Genomic DNA, 19,612 nt, shown 5'->3' on the forward strand with positions numbered 1-19,612 from the left:
TGTCCCCCCTTTCTCTGCGCTCTTCAAGAGAATATAAGCACAGCCTGTTCAGCCATTCTTCATATGGGAGATCCTTGAGTCCTGAAACCATCCTAGTAGCCATTTGCTGAATCGACTCCATTCTCTTCACATCCTTTTGATAATGTGGCCTCCCAAACTGAACACAGTACTCCAGGTGAGGTCTCACCATGGATCTGTATAACGGCAGTATAATCACAGGCTTTCGGCTGATAAAGTTTCTTCTAGTGCATCCCAGCATTTGTCTAGCCTTTGCTGATGCTTTCTCCACCTGATTAGCAACTTTCATATCATCCCGGATGATTACTCCCAAGTCCCATTCTACTGCAGTTCTTGTTAGGTTTTCAACCATTCAGGGTGTATGTTCTGCATGGATTTCCGTTACCAAGCTGCATTACCTTACATTTTTTGGCATAAAAATTCAGTTGCCAAGTACTGGACCATTGTTCTAGTAAAAGTAGGTCCTGTTCCATGGTGTTCGGCATGGTTGCGCCGTTAGGTTCGGCTGCGCTGCCCACAACGTTGCATAGTTTAGCATCACCAGCGAATAATGTAATTTTGCCTTGAAGTCCTTGAGGCAGATCCCTTATAAAGATATACCTGTTTTAACTTGGTCTAAGACAAAACGTATAAGTTCCATCTGGCAACCTGCCAAACCTTTTTGGTTTTGGCTGCCAGATGACTAAGTCTAGGTTGGCCCGCCCACCTCCCGCCCTATCCACTCCTCCAAAAATGCCCCTTTTTGCTCTAGGCGTACAGAGGCATGGTAAAGGCCAAGCTGGTTTTAGATATGTCTAAAACCAGCTTTGATTATCAGCACCTGGACGATCTGCTTTTTTGATCGTTCAAGTACCGATTTAGGCCATTTTTTTGAACTTTTTTTTATTATTATTATTATGAGCCCCATGGTATTCAAGGGGCTGCCTTTTTATTATCATAATTGTGGTTTATTTATTAATATACTATACAATACAAAAAAATCTAATGTCAAAAAATGACCCAGTTATACAAACAAATCAGCTGTGTATTTATACTTAACTTAATAGCTTAATTAAGGGAGAAACAGACTTCAAATGCTCTTAGAAACAGGGTTTTAGACTATTCTAACCCTGTTTCCAATTTTAGAGCTATCAGTCATAAAAGCCTCCATTGTCTTCTTATTATTCAATGTTTGAATATCACACTTTTCTTTTTGTTGTGATAGATATTTAACTTAGCGTTAACATGAGCCGTTGGTACTGTGCTGTACCATGCCTTTTCTCTACACCATAATGTGGGCTACATTGATATTTGGTCTCTTATTTCTGCTGATATACACCCCCCCCCCCTCCTCCCTTACAAAGCCGCACTAGTGTTTTCCTATCTTCAGTGGAGTTCCTTTCATTAATCAATTGTTGCATTGTAAGCCGCTTAGGTCAGTAAAATGCTGGAGCAGTATATTAAATCTTAATAAACATAAACATAACAGCTTGGATGCTCATGGGAGTTCTATGAACGTCGGAGTTGTTACCGCGGCAGCAGGCACTAAAAACACTAGCGCGGCTTTGTAAAGGAGGGGGGGTCAATTCCTGTTGCTTTTTAAAAATATCATTATTATTGAAATGTAATTTCAGTTTTAAGAAAAACACACGGCAGGCTTCCATTTGTGTCATGAAAATGACATTCTCAGATTTTCACCTTTTCAGTAATATGTTTCTCAGAAAGTTTGCAAACTATCGTCTCACTCAGCGTTAAGCCTTTCCAGAGGTTTTCCTAACACACTGAAACTCCTGTTCTTTGAAAGGAATTTGAATATTAAAAACCCCTGTTCATAAAGTAGAAAAACACAAGTTAAAATGATTGGAAGGACCCAGTTTGTCTGAACTGCTCTATTATACTGTTTATACAATGGTTATGGCAGTGTTCCCATTTAAATCCATGGATTATTCTTCACATATATAATTATGTGCCCCAACTTCAAAACTTATGACATGTACAGAATTCTTAATCCAAATGAACAAGCCTCTAGGTTGTTCATTTTTCCACTTTCTGTCATCCGCCATGCCACTATTCCACTCCTCATCTATGTGTTTATAGCTATAATTTGCTTAACTGTTGCAGGGCATACCACTGTTGACTTCTCTATAAGCAAATTTAAGGGATTCACATTAGAGAATGACACGGTGACAAAATTCATCACCGTTCCCGTCCCCGCGGATAACCGTGGGAAATAATCCCATGTCATTTTCTAGTGTCTATTTCAACCTCGGTCCTTCTACACCAGCATTCTTCAGAGCAAAGCTTGCGGGTCAGTGGTTGTGGCCATTCATACTCTGATTCTTATGTGAGCCAAGGAGAATGAAGCCATTGTGACATCACTGATGTGATTGGCTCTTAGGCACTGGTGGAATGAGGCATTATGACATCACAATATCTGCTCTGGATACCAGAGACTGTCATTCTGTAGTGTCTATCTCAACCTCAGTCCTTCTAAACCAGCATTATTCAAAGCAAAGCTTGCGGGTCAGTGGTTGTGCCCAATTATACTCTGATTCTTCCCTCTCTCCTTAAAGAATGACATGAAGATGGTTTCCCGCGGTTATCCGCGGGGACGGGAACGGTGATGAATTTTGTCACCGTGTCATTCTCTAATTCACATTAAAGGATCATGGATTTGATATGCTGCCTTTTTGTGGTACAAACAAAGCAGTTTACATTTGTTATGCTCTGCCCCTAGTGGGTTCACAATCTAATGCTTGGGTTTACTAAACGGACCATGGGCCGACGAGGTAAATGTTCCGATACTCATAGAATTCCTATGAAACCTCTACTGCAGTTTAGTAAAAGGAGCCCTGATTTTGTATACCTGGCGCAATGGAGGGTTAAGTGACTTGCCCAGAGTCCCTCCCTTTTGGTGTGCACAAAAGTCTCTGCAGAAGGTGTGGATAACTGGTAGAGCTGCTGCCTCTACACCCAGAGGTTGTTGCGGGATCAAAGCCCAGTGCTGCTCCTTGTGACCCTGGGCCAGTCACTTAGGGCTCCTTTTACGAAGGCGCGTTAGGGCTTTAACGCGCGGAATAGCGCATGCTAAAATGGCACGCGCGCTAGCCGCTACCATTTCCTCTTAAGCAGGCAGTAGTTTTTCGGCTAGCGCACGCTATAGCGTGTGTTAGTCCGGTGCGTGCACTAAAAACGCTGGCGCACCTTCGTAAAAGGAGCCCCTAATTGCCCACTGCTTTGAAGGTCACCTTTGAAATGCCAAAGCCATTGAAAGAATGGAAGATACTTCTCTGATCATTGTATAGGTTAGAAGATGCTAATATCTGGCTCAGGTTCATGCAAGTAACAAGGGCCAGCTTCCACAAGAACCTGAATCTTATTTACAAATTCAAGCTGAACAATTCTTCAGACATTATTGTAGTTCTGTTCCTGCAGTTTCTTCCTGCTTATCTAAGCTTCCACCTCCCTCACCAGCAGAAGAAATAGATGGATATTTAATTGAAGACATCACAAACTTGCTGTGAAAAGGGAAATGCTATTACTAGGCAACTTAGGACACACTGGGGTCATCTAGTCTAGAAGGTCCTGGATCCTCAACAGAGAGAGCTCCTTCAGCAGCTGATAATGGAACCCAACAGAAAGAGGCAGTATTAGACCCAACGCTTACAAATGAGGAGAGCTTCAGATGTCACAGTGGATGATCTTCTAGGAGCTGGTGATCACTGGATGATGTGGTTCAGTATTATGACAGATTGTGATGCTCACTAAAAAAAAAAACCCCAAACAAATCCCAAAAGGACAAGACTTCAGGATAAATCATTTCAAGATGGAAGAATAAGTCAAGGAGTTGTTAGCTGGATAGCAGCATCCAGGCAGTGCAAGCTCAAAAGGGGCTGTAGTGCTCTGAACCAACATTTGCTCTGAGGTAGACAATGACATGGCGACAAATTTGTCCCCATTCCCGCAGGAACTCAATTTCCCTGTCCCCGTGAGTTTTGTTGCTGTCACTGTCCCTGCCCCATTCCTGTAAGCTCTGCCTTAACCACACAAGCCTCGGGCACTTATGATTTTAAAGTGTTTGAGGCTTCTGCAGATGAGGACAGAGCTTGCAAGAATGGGGCAGGGACAGGAAAAGAACTCACTTAGACCGGACGTGAAAATGAGTTCCCGCAGGGACAGAGCAAAATTTGTCTCTGTGTCATTCTCCACTTTGAGGTACCCTCCTTTGCCCATCCTTGTCAGTCCTTTAAATAGCAGAGCATGCAGTTTTGCTCCTGCTGGTGTGTTTTCTTTCCTGCATGACAGATAGCACTGTCACAAGTTTTATGCAAGAGCAGGAAGTACCTGTTCTCACATTTAAACCTGTAGAAGTGCCAGTAGCTGTACAGAGAAAACGACAGTGGCGAGAGTAAGATGAGGCGTCAAAACTGCAGAGGACAACAGCGCACCGATATTTGAGCGCAGGAAAAAAAGCGTGCCGCCGCTTCAGCTGCTTTGAGGAATTCCTTTTTATGGTCTGAGGGAGTGTGTGGGTGGGGAAACCCCCACTACACTTAGAAGTCCTCGCTCTTCTGTTGGGGGGCAAACCTCCCCCACTACACTGAAAACTCCCAAACAGTGAAAAAATGGGGGTTTTCAGTGTACTGGGGGGTTCCCCCAAGCCACCCAACGGGAGCATGATGACTCCCCCCCACACCCACTAAGACCGTAAAAAGGAACGCCTCAAAGGGGCGGAAGCGGCAGTACACTTTCTCCTGTGCTCAAATGTTGGCACGGGATTGTCAGCGCGCTGTTGTCCTCTACGATTTTGACACCCTACCGAGAGTAAAGCACACACACGATCATTTTTCATGCATTTACAAAAATTGAGAATGTACTGTAGAGTATGCCAGCACCGGACTTAGGACATTGCCACCAACGGCTGAGCTTGGTAGGAATTCTGAACACCAGAACAGGAGGTCTTCAGCTGGTAGGGTGTGGCCATTCCTACTAGTCAAAATATACAAAAAATCTTACCTGTTATGGTGCAATAAATGTTTTAAATGAGAGGAAAAGGATATCAGAAACCTGCTTGATTTGTTGAAATAAACCTTAACCAAGACTTATAAGGTTCCTCGTTTCTATCATCGATCCTGAAAAACCTCTCACTCCTATACTTTTTTGTATTTTTAATTTTCTTAATTCATCTTCATGCAAACTCTAAAACCCATGCTTCATGCTTGAACAAGTGGGAAATTTTATATATTTTGTGGGCAAATCACTTAATCCTCCACCAGGATAGATTGGAAAAAATGCTTGAAGTACCTGTATAGAAACTACTTTGAGTATATACTATATGTATAACTACAAAAAAAGGCCTTTCCCTTTATCTGCCATCGTGTTTCTAAAGGTAGTATCACTATTTCAAATATATGTGGGACTTTATGAAGATTGGTGTATACTGATTTTGCACTTATGGGTCAAAACTAAAAACATCAATTATTTAATTCCCACCCCTTTTTTTACTTAGCTGCAGTAGAGGTTTCTACTACGGCCCGGAGCGCTAAATGCTCCGATGCTCTGACGCTCATAGAATTCCTATGAACATTGAAGCATTTAGGGCTCCTTTTACAAAGATGCGCTAGTGTTTTTAGTGTGCGCTACCTGAAAAACTACCGCCTGCTCAAGAGGAGGCTAGCACGCTATTCCATGCAGTAAGGCCCTAATGCACCTTTGTAAAAGGAGCCCTTAGTGCTCTGGGCCGTGATAGAAACCTCTATTGTGGCTTAGTAAAAGGGGGGTACTTATTAACTCTTTAACCCCCTTTACAAAACTGCAGATGCGGTTTTTAGTTCAGGCCAGTGTGCTGAATTCTCTGCCCTGCCCCCGACACTTTTAGAGTTCCTATGAGCGTTGGGAGCAGCGCAAAGTATTCAGTGGACCGACCTGTGATAAAAACCGCTTCTGTGGTTTTGTAAAAAAAAGGGGGGGGGTTATGAAGAGATTAAATCAAGGCAATAGGTATAGTTTATCAAAAACACCTTAAATTTTATTAACATCATAATAATAGTGAAAAAAAAGAACAAGTGTAAGCATAAAATACAATATGGGTTGTTAACTCTGGTCTTCATGGCTTTACATGGTTTATAATAATGAACAAGTATATTTTCTGAATATCTATAACCTGTGTAAGAAATGCAACGACTGGAATGTTCTCTATGAAACCAGCAGGCTAATCTGGCAATACTCTATATTAATGGTTCTTATTCTAGCCTTTGGTAACCTTTTCTAATACACCTGGTTTTCAATAGGGGTGTTTAGCTAAGATAAAGACCATTCTTATTTTTATTGGGGGGGGTTTATGGCTTTCAAAAATATTTTTCTTATTCCAGGGGGGGAGGAAGTTTAATGCATGCTATTACAAGTACCACACACTAAAAAAAAAATAGCATCCCTGCTGATTAAAACATTTTCCAAATGTCACTGACATTTCCTATGTTGTTTCAAATGAAAACACATCCCTAGTTTTCAGCTGAACCAAAATATGCAAATTAACCCAGGTCAGAAAATAACTACATGTAAATACATCTGATGAATATTCATTTTCCAGACAGTGAAAATCAGACCTGTGGGAATAGGATAGGCCAGAGGATTGGAACAGCTGTCTACAACGATGACTTCAAACCAGGCAAAGCATCACATTACTTACTATACAATGTAATACATTTTCTGTAATTTTATCAGGCAGCCAATCATATGTAAATGATTAATAGTAGTAATTCTAGCTGATTTTCCATTTCTCAGGATGGATTGATTTACTTCTGAAGTTACCTCATTGTATGCATGACCTTATAATTTTTTTTTCCCCTAAAGAATATCATGAACTACAAATCCCAGCAGGTAGCTGGGTAAAACCCAGGATTTGGCTTGTCTATTGCCAACCCTTCTAGCTATGGACAAACTGAATTTCTTATAACACATGAAATTACATAGCCAGCACTATAAATGCCTTTTCCTGATCACTATTCCAGTCCTACATTTTATGTTGTCAGACTTGCAATTCATTTTTTTTTCTAAACAAAACGGCTAGCCTATTCATTTGAATTGCATTAACAATGAAAATTAATTATCGCTGCATGCTGAGTCACTAGATGAAATGAATGAAACAGCATTGCTCAGTGATGAGTTGCTTACTTCTGGGAAAGTGAATGATGACCCTCCTGTGTGCTTCTCGGTCTTACAGTGGCAATATATTGTATTTGGTCAGCTCGTTCCCAGTCCACTAATTGAAAGGGTTCTGCTTTTTGAATTTCCTGTTGATTGTCCACTTTCCCTGACCTCGTAGGTTGAGTTTTGTAAGAGTCACTTGGAAAAGAAATGTATCAATTAACAATTAAAATATCACACAGTTTTCAATGAGGAAAATGCCAGCACAGAACAGTTTTCAACTAGAGCAGGGGTGTCAAAGTCCCTCCTGGAGGGCCGCAATCTAGTTAGATTTTCAGGATTTCCCCAATGAATATGCATGAGATCTATTTGCATGCACTGCTTTCATTGTATGCTAATAGATCTCATGCATATTCATGGGGGGAAATCCTGAAAACCCGACTGGATTGCGGCCCTCCAGGATGGACTTTGACACCCCTGAGTTAGGGATAGGTAAACAGGCATAGATTAAATCTAAATCCCACCCAAATTAGAGAGGGGTGTAGGGGTGTTCAGATAAAATTAGTTTCTGTTGGTGTGTTCCAAACATCTGGGATGTCTCACATGTAACAGATGTCAAGTGGCCCCTGTTCTCCAGTCAGGGATCTCTTTGCATACGATTCATTTAATAATTGTCAACTGTAGTCAAAGTTCATACTTAGTTAACCTATTTACCATCTACCTGCAGGGGTTTTATGTAAACATTAAGTCAGTTTTGGACTGCCTCTTACACACTGAAAAATGCCCCAGGTCACAAGTAACAATTAATCCTCTTTTCTAATTTTAATCACCAAGATTAGCTTCTTTCTTTAATACTGTAAACCTTTTTGGAAGCTCAAGATGGATGAAAGCCCAAAACAATTTCAGTTTCTTTAATCTCCTGCCAAATGTGCTCCAGTCATAGTTTCAGAGATGCGCAGGTATGAGTTCCTTCTTTTAAGGCAGGAAAGAAGACATTATGTGATTCTGGAATGTCAGCAATTCCCCAGCTTGACTGGCTATGCCCCGAGAAGAGCTGGAGAGATTAAAACTGGATTACATCTTTAATAGCCTGAAAAAAATGTAAATTTATTGAAAACAGAGTCACTTATTCAATGAAAATGGATAAGACCCTGGCAAGCCTCTATAGCTGTTCAGAGTCAGATGGCAACATAATTAGGAAAGCAGGGAGCTGGTTTCAATTTAATTCCATCAGGACAGCAGACTACATCATCAGATCACTATATAATCTGGCCAAAAACAATGGTCTTTGAAAGAGGCTAGAAAGAAGTCAGAAGATATGAAAAATATAATTTTTCTTTTACTTTTTTCTGTTAAGGGGGGGAGTCATCTTGGGTGCACTAGTGTATGTTTTGTGCCCCTTGACGTAACTTAGTCTTAATTGCACTAACAATAGGTATAGAGCAGACATGGGCAACTCCAGTCCTTGAGGGCCAGAATCCAATCGGGTTTTCAGGATTTCCCCAATGAATATGCATGAGATCTATTTGCATGCACTGCTTTCAATGCATATTCATTGGGGAAATCCTGAAAACCCGATTGGATTCTGGCCCTCAAGGACCGGAGTTGCCCATGTCTGGTATAGAGCCTTAAAGCAGCACTGTATACGTCACCTCATGGTACATACAAGGCACATATGAGGGGTCGCTGAAAAGTTCTCAGTCCAACCAACAAAGTTGGGGCAGTCTGCTTCGAGGCCAGTGATTTTCCTCTTTTCTCATTCTGTCAGAAAAATACGGAACAAAAAAAAGTGGAAAATTGCTGGACTATGTGTGTAGCCCTCAACAGAGTCTGCCCCGACTTTATTTGGCATGAGAACTTTTCAGCGGCCCCTCATATGTGTCCTTGCATGTATCATAAAGAAGCTTATTACTATGTAAATAGCATACCATAGCTTTTGGTATGCATTGGATGCACACTACAAGTCACAGTATGGCAAGTAAAATAACCTCAGCTGAAAGCTGGGTTTATTTCACATACTAGGAGCACTGGTGCAAAAGATTAGAGGCATTATTCACCACCACCACCACTCACCAAATTCCTCTATAGGGTGTCCCCTCTCAACAACATATCCCTCCCATAGTGAATCCCTCAACCAATCAGTAGTAGGACTCAGGAAGAATTCTGCCCCCCCCCCCCCCACCCTGCAACCCCCTCAACCCTCCTCCACCTTTTCAGTGCCTAGCTTATTTGATTCTCTGTTGGTTAGTGTTGTGGGTAGCAGCAATGCCTGTTTTTCCACATTGGGATGACTCCAGCTTGGGTAGGGGGGTCTTAGATTTGGAGATAATATTGTTAGAGGTCTTGTATAGGGGTGGCCACATGAGGTGCTTTGAGGTTGAAGGGGGAGGACAATCGGGTATTTGTAGAGGTTGCTGGCCCCTTTAAGATATAGTCCAGAAGCATTGTGCTGTGCCTTTGTGGGATGTTCACTGCAAGTCAAATTGTAGAATTTACATACCATTTTTGCCTCCTATTTTAGGGGGAAAAATGATAACTTAAACATAAACCGAAGGTTTATATTCTACCATTTCTCCCCTTCCATCCAATGTGCTGTCAGGTGTCCCTACCACCCTCCAATCCCCCCCCCCCCAGTTCTTCCACCATTAGTACCCCCAAACTGTGAGACTTCCCCCACCATCAGCGCACCTCCCTAACATGAAAAGACAGCTTTCCCCCTCCCTCCCCAAGCAGACATGACCAACTGCCATCCTGGACCCAGCGGAAAGACCCCAGGCCTACCTTGCTTCCTTAGTGGTCTAGTGGCATGTTGGGGAAGGAGTGATTCCCATTCACTCCTGTTCATGCTCTCTCCATGTAAAAATGGCTGCCAAGACTTCCAGCGTCAGTCTCGCAAGGCTCCCTCTCTCTATTGTGACTTCCTGTTCCTGTCTTGGCAAGATGCTATAGAAAGTAGGCTTCCAGGGCAGGCTTAAGGCAAAAGGCTCACCTCGCTGATGCTGCTGGAGGCCCAAAGATTGCAGCCCAGAGAAGGTAGGTGGGAGACAGAGGAGAGCCTTACTTGACTCCATGATGGGGAGGCTGGAGAGAGAAAGGTCACTCTACTGGATCCTGCTGGGTGGGGAATGTTGAGAGAAAGCCCACGGGAGAAGAGAGAGAGAGACAAAAAAAAAGAAGTGCCTACAAGAGAGGAGGGTTGAAAGGGGTGAGAGAGAGAGAGAAGCACACACGGGAGATGGAAGTTGGAAGAAGAAAGAGAGAGAAAGAGAAACACTCACAGGGGAGGGGGGTTGGAAAGAAAGAGAGAAGCACACAAAGGGAGGGGGTTGGAGGGAGAGAGAGAAAAGCACTGAAAGGGGATGGAGGATGGAAAGGGAGACTAAGGAAATAGGTGAAAGTTGTAGGGGTGGGCAGGGTCAGGGGTGAGGCAGTGATGGGCCGGGGCAGAGTCATGTGTCCTCCTTTTTTCTCTTCATAAATTTGGTAACCCTAGTTATTGTCTTCACCCGCTCCTCATTATTCTCATTAACCTACATAAATTTGAAAGAGTTCAATAGTGCAAAAAGTAAACAGTGCAATAATTATTCACATCATGCTCGTATATCCAAAGCATCTTCTGAACCATTTCACTGATTTCTAGTAATAAATATTACCAGTGTAGATATCTTTTAAATACACTATTTATTGGATCCAGAGCATCTAAGCATTCAGCGCACGATAAATCAGTTAGCATGCCTTAGTAAAAGAACCCTTTAGTGTATGTTAAATCAATTTAACACACATTAACTTATGATTCAACACATGCATAGACTGATACTTGTTGGAAATGCATTTTAAAAATATTTTGTTAAGATAAATGTCTGAGACAAACTTAAAAGGAAGTCTGAAAACCAAGAGAAAAAAGGCTGAAACAATCAAAAACGAACCGGAAATGTTCACCCTGTCCCTGTGCAGAGCCCTACTGTCTGTTTTCTAGTATGCTTCATATTTTATACTCCAGGACTTTAAACCAGTTTGGCTTCAAGTGCTCTAGGCAAAGCTTACAGATGCTTGAAATTTTATTCTCTAACTTCCCACTGTATGTATCTCCACTGTTTACTCATGTCTTGTAGCTGGAGGAAGCTGACTGCAATATCTGAGCTTTGTCTGAGGAAACAGGAAGAAACATAATACCTGGCAGTCACAAAGCAGTGTGTGGGGCTAGACTGGATTCCAACTGGGCTAAAAGCCTGAAAAAAAAAAAAAAAAAGAACTTGTCCTGAATAGACAGACTTTGAGTAGTTTTATTCATGATATTTTAGCAGCTTTCCTGCATAAGGAGGCCTGCAACTGTATTTCAGGAACAACAGTAGTTTTCTTTTTCCCCATTAGCCAATTGCAGTTTCGTAAACAGAAACATTGGATCATCTCCTGCATGCCTTTTTGGGGAGGCAGGAACTCATGCTGAGCAGCCTCAGTGCCCTCGTGTACATCCCTGCCCTGGCATTTTAGCCTCTCTTTCCCTCTCTCCACCTTCCTTCCCACCCCGCCCCATTCCGGCATTCATCACTCTCCCTGCTTTGTTTTCCATCTCCACCCCCATGGCCCTCTGACTTGCCTTCAAATTGCTGGTGATGGCACAGCTCCTTGAAGCCTGCCTCTGTCCAGCCTGTGAGGCATTTCCTCTGCCAAAAACTGCCCACCAGAAACAGGAACTTGCATCAGAAGAGTGGGGCATGGCAGATCCTGGAGTGCTGCCACCACTGGCAAAGAGGGCAAGTTGGAGGGCTGCGGGGAGAGTGAGAGATGCCAAAACAGGGAGAGGGTATAAAGAGAGCAAGATATATCAGGAGGGGGATAGAAAGCAAAGCAGGAAGAATAAGAAATGCCAGAATGGGGGATGGAGGGGTAGGAGAAAGGTGGAGAGAGGGTTGACAGAGAATGAGAGATACAGGGCTGTGGGGGGTCTAGCTGGTTGAGCAGAGAGTATGAGAGACAGAGAGGGAGACATGCTAGCCCTGAGGTGGGGAAGGTAAGGGAACAGGAGGAACATAAGAATAGCCTTACTGGGTCGACCAATGGTCTATCAAGTCCAGTAGCCCATTTTCACGGTGGTCAATCCAGGTCACTAGTACCTGGCCAAAACCCAGAGTATCAACATTCCATGCTACCGATTCAGGGCAAGCAGAGGCTTCCCCCATGTCTTAATAACAGGCTATTCACTTTTACCACAACCTTTGACAACACATTTCAGAGCTTAACTATTCTATGAGTGAAAAAAATATTTCCTCCTATTGATTTTAAAAGTATTCCCCTGCAGTTTAATTGAGTGTCCCCTAGTCTTTGTAATTTATGATGGAGTGAAAAATTGATCCACTTGTACCTCTTCTACTCCACTCAGGATTTTGTAGACTTCAATCATATTGCCCCTAAGCCTTCTCTTTTCGAAGCTGAAAAAGGAGAGAAGGAGGTATGCTGGCCCTGGAAGGGTGAGGCGGTAATGCAGAATTTGGGAAAATTGAGGAGATACACTGGACATGGGGAAGGGGGAGGGATACCAAGGAGTGATACTGGACAAATGGGAGGGGGCATAGAGATACAAAAGATCAATATCAGTGAAATGAGGGGGATAGGGACAAAGAAGGGCAATGCTAGACAGAACAAGAATAGAGATAGGGACAAAGAGTGGAGATGCTGAACATGGTGAGCGAATAGGGGTAGGGACACAGAGAAAAGATGAATGGTGAATGTAAATGGAGAAGGTGTATAAGGACACAGAGAAAAGATGAATGGTGAATGTAAATGGAGAAGGTGTATAAGGACACAGAGAGAAGATGAATGGTGAATATAAAGAGAGAAAAGGTAGCAAAATGGACAAGTAGACCATGGCAAGAGAGTTAAGAAAAGACAGAGACTATGTCAGTTTTTGGAATTTATATTACCTAGAGCTGGTGTCAGATATTAGAAATGGCTCGGGCCTGTGAAAAATACCTCATTCACTGGCCTTAAATCTCCAGTATAGCAGTAATAAATCTCCTGCTTTGGGTAGGCCACCCTTGGCATCTCTACTTCCCCTTCATCACCTTCTTGAGACATTTCAAGACATCTTGAGACATCTTAATAAGATGCCACCTGCTGCTGCTATAGGATGTCTTTTCAATAAGAACTGCAAGGTCTCACAGTTCGTATAGCAAGAATAATTGGAGTACAAGAAGGTCATGGAATTGAAGTGTGTGGGACTGGAGCCAGGCAGTGGAACAGTTCTGGACCTTGGAATTGACAGAGTGTAAAATGTAAATGCTAAAGTCCTCTCTTATGAAACCAAAAAGAGAGTGTGAATGTACCAGGAGGATTTGCAGTGGATTATGAAACCACCAAGGCTCTTTCTGAACATTTACATTGTGGTTTGGGATGGCCTGAAGGTGTTGGGGTGATGTACCATCAGGAGACTCACAGGGCAGAAAGCTGACATGTTTTGGTTAAAGGCACTTCTTTACCCCCAGGATGGTCAGGTACCCTAACACATACTCCTATTTGTTTAGTGACAATCTACCATCTAGGTGCATATTGATGATGTCACAATGATGTCAAGATTGTACGCAACAAACAGAGAGAAGCAAAGGCAAGGGAGATTTCTTAAACAACCAAAACATGATCTAGGTACAAATGTCCCAAAATAGGACATTTATTGTTAAAATGTTTATTATTAAAATGTCCCAATAAGGATCATCATCGACAGAAGCCTTCATCCGGAGACACTGAAAGCATATAAAACATAACCATACTTATAGATAAAATTTAAAAAACATTAATTAATGATTAAAATGATAAAAAGATTAAATGCATAAGATATAAAAACATAGGACCTCTTTTACTAAGGTGCACTAAGCATTTTAGCACATGTTTAGCGCGCACTAAATCAACGTGTACGCTAACTGCTAATGCGTCCATAGGATAACATGCATGCATTAGCATTTAACACGTGATTAGCACGCACTAATATTTATCATGCGTTAAAAAGCATAGCTCACCTTAGTAAAAGAGGGGGGATAATGTCAATAAAGGAACATTGCATATAAAAATGTGGAGGGGCATAATCAAAAGGAACGTCTAAGTCCATTTTCGTCCAAGTCGCAAGTCGTCCAAAGTAAACAATAGCTTAGGACACATTTTCAAAAAAATACGTCCAAATTTTTTTTGTTTCGAAAATCGTCTAACTAAACATCCTGCCGATTTGATCGTCCAAGCCGCTAAATCTTTAGACCACAATTTCATCCAACTTTTCGTCCAAGTCAAAAATGCCTAGAACAAGCCCTGTTGTACGAGGGAGGGGTCTGCAAAGTGATGGACTGAACAACTAGACATGGCACCTAAATAGTGGGGTACCTTACAGGGCACTGCTGTGAACTTCACAAAAAAAGTGCCATGTCTTCATCTCACTATAGCTCCCTTATAGGTCATGGGGAGCCTCCCAAACCACCTCCAGAATCCCCTATACCCACTTATCTACCACTCCAATAGCTCTTATGGCTGCAGAAGTCACTTAAATGCTAGTGAAAAGGGTTTTGTGGGGTATATAGGGGAGTGCACATGTTTCAATATCAATGCAGTGATTAAAGGGACTTGTGGGTATGGGTCCACTTCTCTATGGGTCCCTAACCCACCCCTAAGACGGTTTAAGATGCCTCTGTGCAGCACGACTAGACTTTCCTATGCCAGGCTGCTAGGTGATGATGTTCTGGAGGCACAATTTTCAAGTTGTGATTAATATTTTTATGGGAGTGGGAGGGGGTCGGTGATCACTGGGGTAGTGTGTGGGGGTCTGTATTATGTGTTTGCAGTGCTTTGCTGGTGAGATTAGGTGTTTTTTTTTTACTTAGACTATATTTTAAATGGTCTAAGTCACATCGTCCAAGTTCCGTCAATCCTGTGCTGTATAACTTTCAGTTATACATGCAGTACGACTAAGTCTAAGCCTGCCCACGTCCCACCCAAATTCTGCCCTCGACACTCCTCCTGAAATGCCCCATTTAGCTATGGTCCTTCAGCGGCACTATGAAGGCCTTGGTCGTTTAGAAATACGTCCAAAATCTGGTTTGATTATCGGCACTTGGACGTCTTTCGTTTATGATCGTCCAAGTGCCCACTTAGGCCGGTTTTTGGACGTTTTTCTCTTTAGATTATGAGCCCCATAGCATATTAAAAAAACTATAAAACATAAATGCAGGTATATGAATCAAACAAACAAACAAACCATTGTGCATAAAACAGCATGAAAAAATAATATGTGTCAAGAGAAAAACAGAACTGTCACATCATTGTTGAACCAGTGAAACCAGTAGATTTTTTTTTTTAACTGACTTAGCCAAAAGTGTGTACATATGCAACAGAATGCAAATAGTGCTAAAAGAACTGAAAAAAATAGTCGGAGAGAATCCTATGGAATGGCTGAACGAGATAAGATTCGTCAAAGGCAAAAATGGTGATGCAAGACCTCAATAGAGAAAACAAACAGCTTAGTGAGACAGATATCTAAGCTGAGCTTCAGTGTATAGAACAGGGAGTGCACAGAACAAAAGGCTGCATTTTAGACCAGTTGTGGGTATACGAGGATAATCAAAAAGTGAAAGGTAAGAAGCAAGCATAAAAAAGTGCAAAGTCAAAACTGCCCAGACCACGCGAACCCAAACAGTTGATATATATCATGTCCACTTGCTCTGAGCCACAACCACTCTATACATGTTTTTTTTCCCAGGTGCTATGCTTGAGTAATGCATTATTAAACATCTATTTCCATTATTATCAGAGGAGTCCTCTTTACCTCAAAAAAAGGTTTAGTATGCAATATATATATATTTGTTCATGTGTTTTGCTTAAGTAATGCATTAATAAACATATTTTTCCATTATTATCAAAGAGGTGTCTTCTTGACCCCAAAAAACAGAAGCCCCAATATGTGGATGCCCCTAGCACGCCTAAGTAATGCCTAAGGTGTGTCAACCTAACTCATGCCCAATGCATGCCCAAAAGTAGACCTGGTTTTGCAATGCCTACATTTTAAGTGAAAATGCAGACATCTTTGAACACCTAAGAATGCTGAGCGCAGGGCCGGATTTTCCTATAGGCTAACTAGGCTTCAGCCTAGGGCTTCAAGATCCGTGTCACATTTTTTTATAAAGGTTAGTACCAATAACAACATGTTTCATTTAACATATTGATATATATCACAGTAATGATGTATTTTATTATCTCTCATGTAATTTACAAACTTAAAAATGGGAGGTGAAAGGGCCTCATAAGTGGAATAGCCTAGGGCCTCTTTTCATCTAAATCCGGCCCTGGCTGAGCGCCATACAATTCTGTAAATGGATGTCCACTTTAAACCCACACCCATGCCTATCCTGTTAAGCGCTGCTTTTTCCGATGTTTGTCTTTGAAATTGTAGATGCCTATTCTGTGAATCGCACATAGCCTTTGGACATCTAACTTTCAATTATTGCTTGTTAAAGTCATTAACTGAGCTTATTATTCAATCTATTTGGATGCCTAAGTTGTTGGACGTTTTCATGTAGGCATCCTTTATAGAATATGCCATTGAGTGTATAGCGCTCAATGGAGACTGCCCCAACTTTGTTGGAACTTGTCAGTGGCCCCTCGTATACTTTTTTATAGATACAAGTAGAAAGCTAGAGGGAACTAGGGTTGATCCTAGTGGGTCTTTGGGTGATGGAGCCAAGTTGTACATGTAGGGGGTTCTCTTTACGAGGATTTTTTGAACATCTTTGTTTCATATTACAATTTTTATTTTAAGTTGTTTTGGGTTTACAGTCCTTCCTGGATTTCTTCTCGATCTCTCTATGTGGTGATGTATCTCTTGAAGTAGGTAGAAATGCAAAAATGTATTTTTTTGTTATAGCTCTTGTTTTCAAGTATGTTTTATTAACATTTTTGTAATGATCTTGATGTTGTTCTCCAATGAGATTAATTGGAATTAGATTATACAGAACATCATGGGATTAAACAAAATATTTACATTTTTGTATGTACTGCACAAATACTAGATTCTTCTATGCCCTATTATTGTCCTTTTATAATATAATGTGAACTATGTCGAGCCCCAAATTTTGGGGATGACTCGGTATATAAATTTAAAGATTGGATTTTTAAATTTGGAAATGCAAATTGAAATAGTGGCTTGGGAATGTATAACTGAGTTTTAGTATCTGTTCAACAGATATTTTGATGTACTATATTCACGATCCATTTATGAGTCTATTGAAGAGGTTTCTTGAACAGAAATTAGATACTTGATTTGTTTTATTTTTTAGCCTATGGAAAATATATTCTACATATATGAACTGCTTTCTGGTGGACACCCTCTAGTGGAAACTCATATGTCTGCATGTAACAATATTAAGCATTTGTCGTGATCTGCTTATTTTTCATAGGAGAATAGCAGCAATACAGAATTGAAGCAACAGCATATGTTTCCACTAATCCACACAGACAGAGAAATGTCTGCTTTTATCCCCACTAAAAAAGGCACATATCGCTTGCACCACTTCATAGCGATGAAGTCACTTAGGCTGGGCTCCACCTCGGGTTCCACAGCTAATGCTCTCATGAAGATAATCCGTATTACTGACAGTAGACCAGGAGACCAAAAGGATCATACAAATCAGGAAATATGGTTTAATATGAGCGTTGCCATTTCTCTTTGATTCCTTTTTTTTTGAGGCATCGAATGACTGAATGTCTTGGGACAGCACACTCTAAAAATGTTGTGGTTTGTACACAACTACAGTCTAGAGCAAAATATAAAGGCAGAATGGAAATATGTGTGCTTTGGTTTATTTGCACAGATGTAAAACATTACAGCTGTATAGGAAGTTCTGTAGACACATATGCTTTGGGTTTGGGGCACTTTTTATTTGGCAGAGAAGAGGAACCTCCTCAGATGTCATTCTGTCCTTTTACATTAAGACATTTTCACTTCGGAAGCAGTAAATCTCTCCCACAAAGAAATTAGGAACAAACCTCTCAAAAGCAAAGAGGACAAAACAAGATTCATTCTATTTTAGAGCAGGTCCCACTCAACTCTACTCTAAAGAATTTGTAAACTAGCTCTAAAAGCTTCAAACATGATCCATCTTCAACTAATGTGAAATTCATTCAATGCCTGGTTTGAAAGCTGTTTCAAATACATTGCAAGAAAGTTTAAAGACTGCACTGCAGCTATAAAGTACTGCCTGTCCCATACCCTACTGCCCTTCACAAGTAAGAATCAGATAAATAGTTAGACATTGTGGTTAAACATGGTGTTTAAACAGTTTACGTACATTCAGTGCTGCTATTTAGATCAACAATGGCATTGAATATATGATCTTTGCTGTTGTGCAGATATAAGGACAATTTTATAACTAACCCCCTCTTCTATGAAACCACACTAGCGGTTTTTAGTGCAGAAAGCCGCGCTGAATGGCCCGCGCTGCTCCCGACGCTCATTGAGTTCCTATGAGCGTCGGGAGCAGCGCGAGCCATTCAGCGTGGCTCCCCACGCTAGAAACTGCTAGTGCAGTTTCGTAGAAGAGGGGGTAAGTGTACACTTATATGCTTAAGTGGCAGCAAAGCCACTAAAGGGGGGGAGTCATTAATGTGGCTTATTCTATAAATACTGCCAGATCGCGCCTAACGGTGCCTAACTTAATTGGTTTTAATTGGCATGGTAATTGGCCATATCATTAAAATCCAATTACAAATTTATTTTTAAAAAATTAGGTGCCTACCATGGTAAGCACCGGAATCGAGCAGACAAGATGGCAGCTAGCAGTGTCTAAGATCAAAGTAAACGTGGTTAGAGGACCTTAGGTACCACTGGGCATGATTCTCTGTAAAACTTAGGCACTAGAAATGTAGGCCTTTAAAGCTCTGGCCTACATTACCGATGCCTAAGATTTTTCTTAGGCACTGGTAGCCACAATTCTATTAATGTCGCCTAACAGTGACTGACACACAGACATCACCATTGTGTAGGCATAGATCGATTTAGGTGCTGTTTACAGAATCTGGGCCTAAGTGATTTAGCATGTGCTAACCACGTTGGCACATGCTAACAATTAGATCACACTAAACGCTAAGATGCCCATAGGAATATAATGGGCATCTTAGCATATAGCATACACTAATGCAGTAAGAACATGCTAACATGTCAGTCAAAAACCCTTTATAAACTCTTTTCTTCCACTTACCAACATATCGTTACAAACAGAACTAGTGCCCAAAAGGAAATCATAAGGCCGATCCTAAAAAAAAAACCCTCAACACAAACATACCCAGCAACTTCAGGCACGTCTCCAACCTGCCATACATATCTAAGACACTGGAAAAAGCAGCACTAACTGACCTACAAACATTCATTGGCAAACAGGAGGCCCTGTCCACATTGCAGTCAGGCGTCAGAAAATACCATAGTGCTGAAACTGTTTTACTT

General features: G+C 41.5%; 1 protein-coding gene across 1 annotated transcript in view; it reads left to right on the top strand.

Annotated features, from left to right (window-relative positions):
• The window catches only part of LOC117359265 (roundabout homolog 1-like), an 876,223-nt gene extending 869,237 nt beyond the window's left edge, over positions 1-6,986 (top strand). The window contains exon 4 of the mRNA XM_033941735.1: positions 6,587-6,986. Within this exon, the coding sequence (XP_033797626.1) occupies positions 6,587-6,711 (125 nt within the window). The 3' untranslated portion in view covers positions 6,712-6,986. The remainder of the gene's footprint in view (positions 1-6,586) is intronic.
• Positions 6,987-19,612: the final 12,626 nt, after the last annotated feature.

The sequence above is a fragment of the Geotrypetes seraphini genome, chromosome 4 (assembly GCF_902459505.1).
Source record: "Geotrypetes seraphini chromosome 4, aGeoSer1.1, whole genome shotgun sequence".
NCBI classification, from domain to species: Eukaryota; Metazoa; Chordata; class Amphibia; order Gymnophiona; family Dermophiidae; genus Geotrypetes; species Geotrypetes seraphini.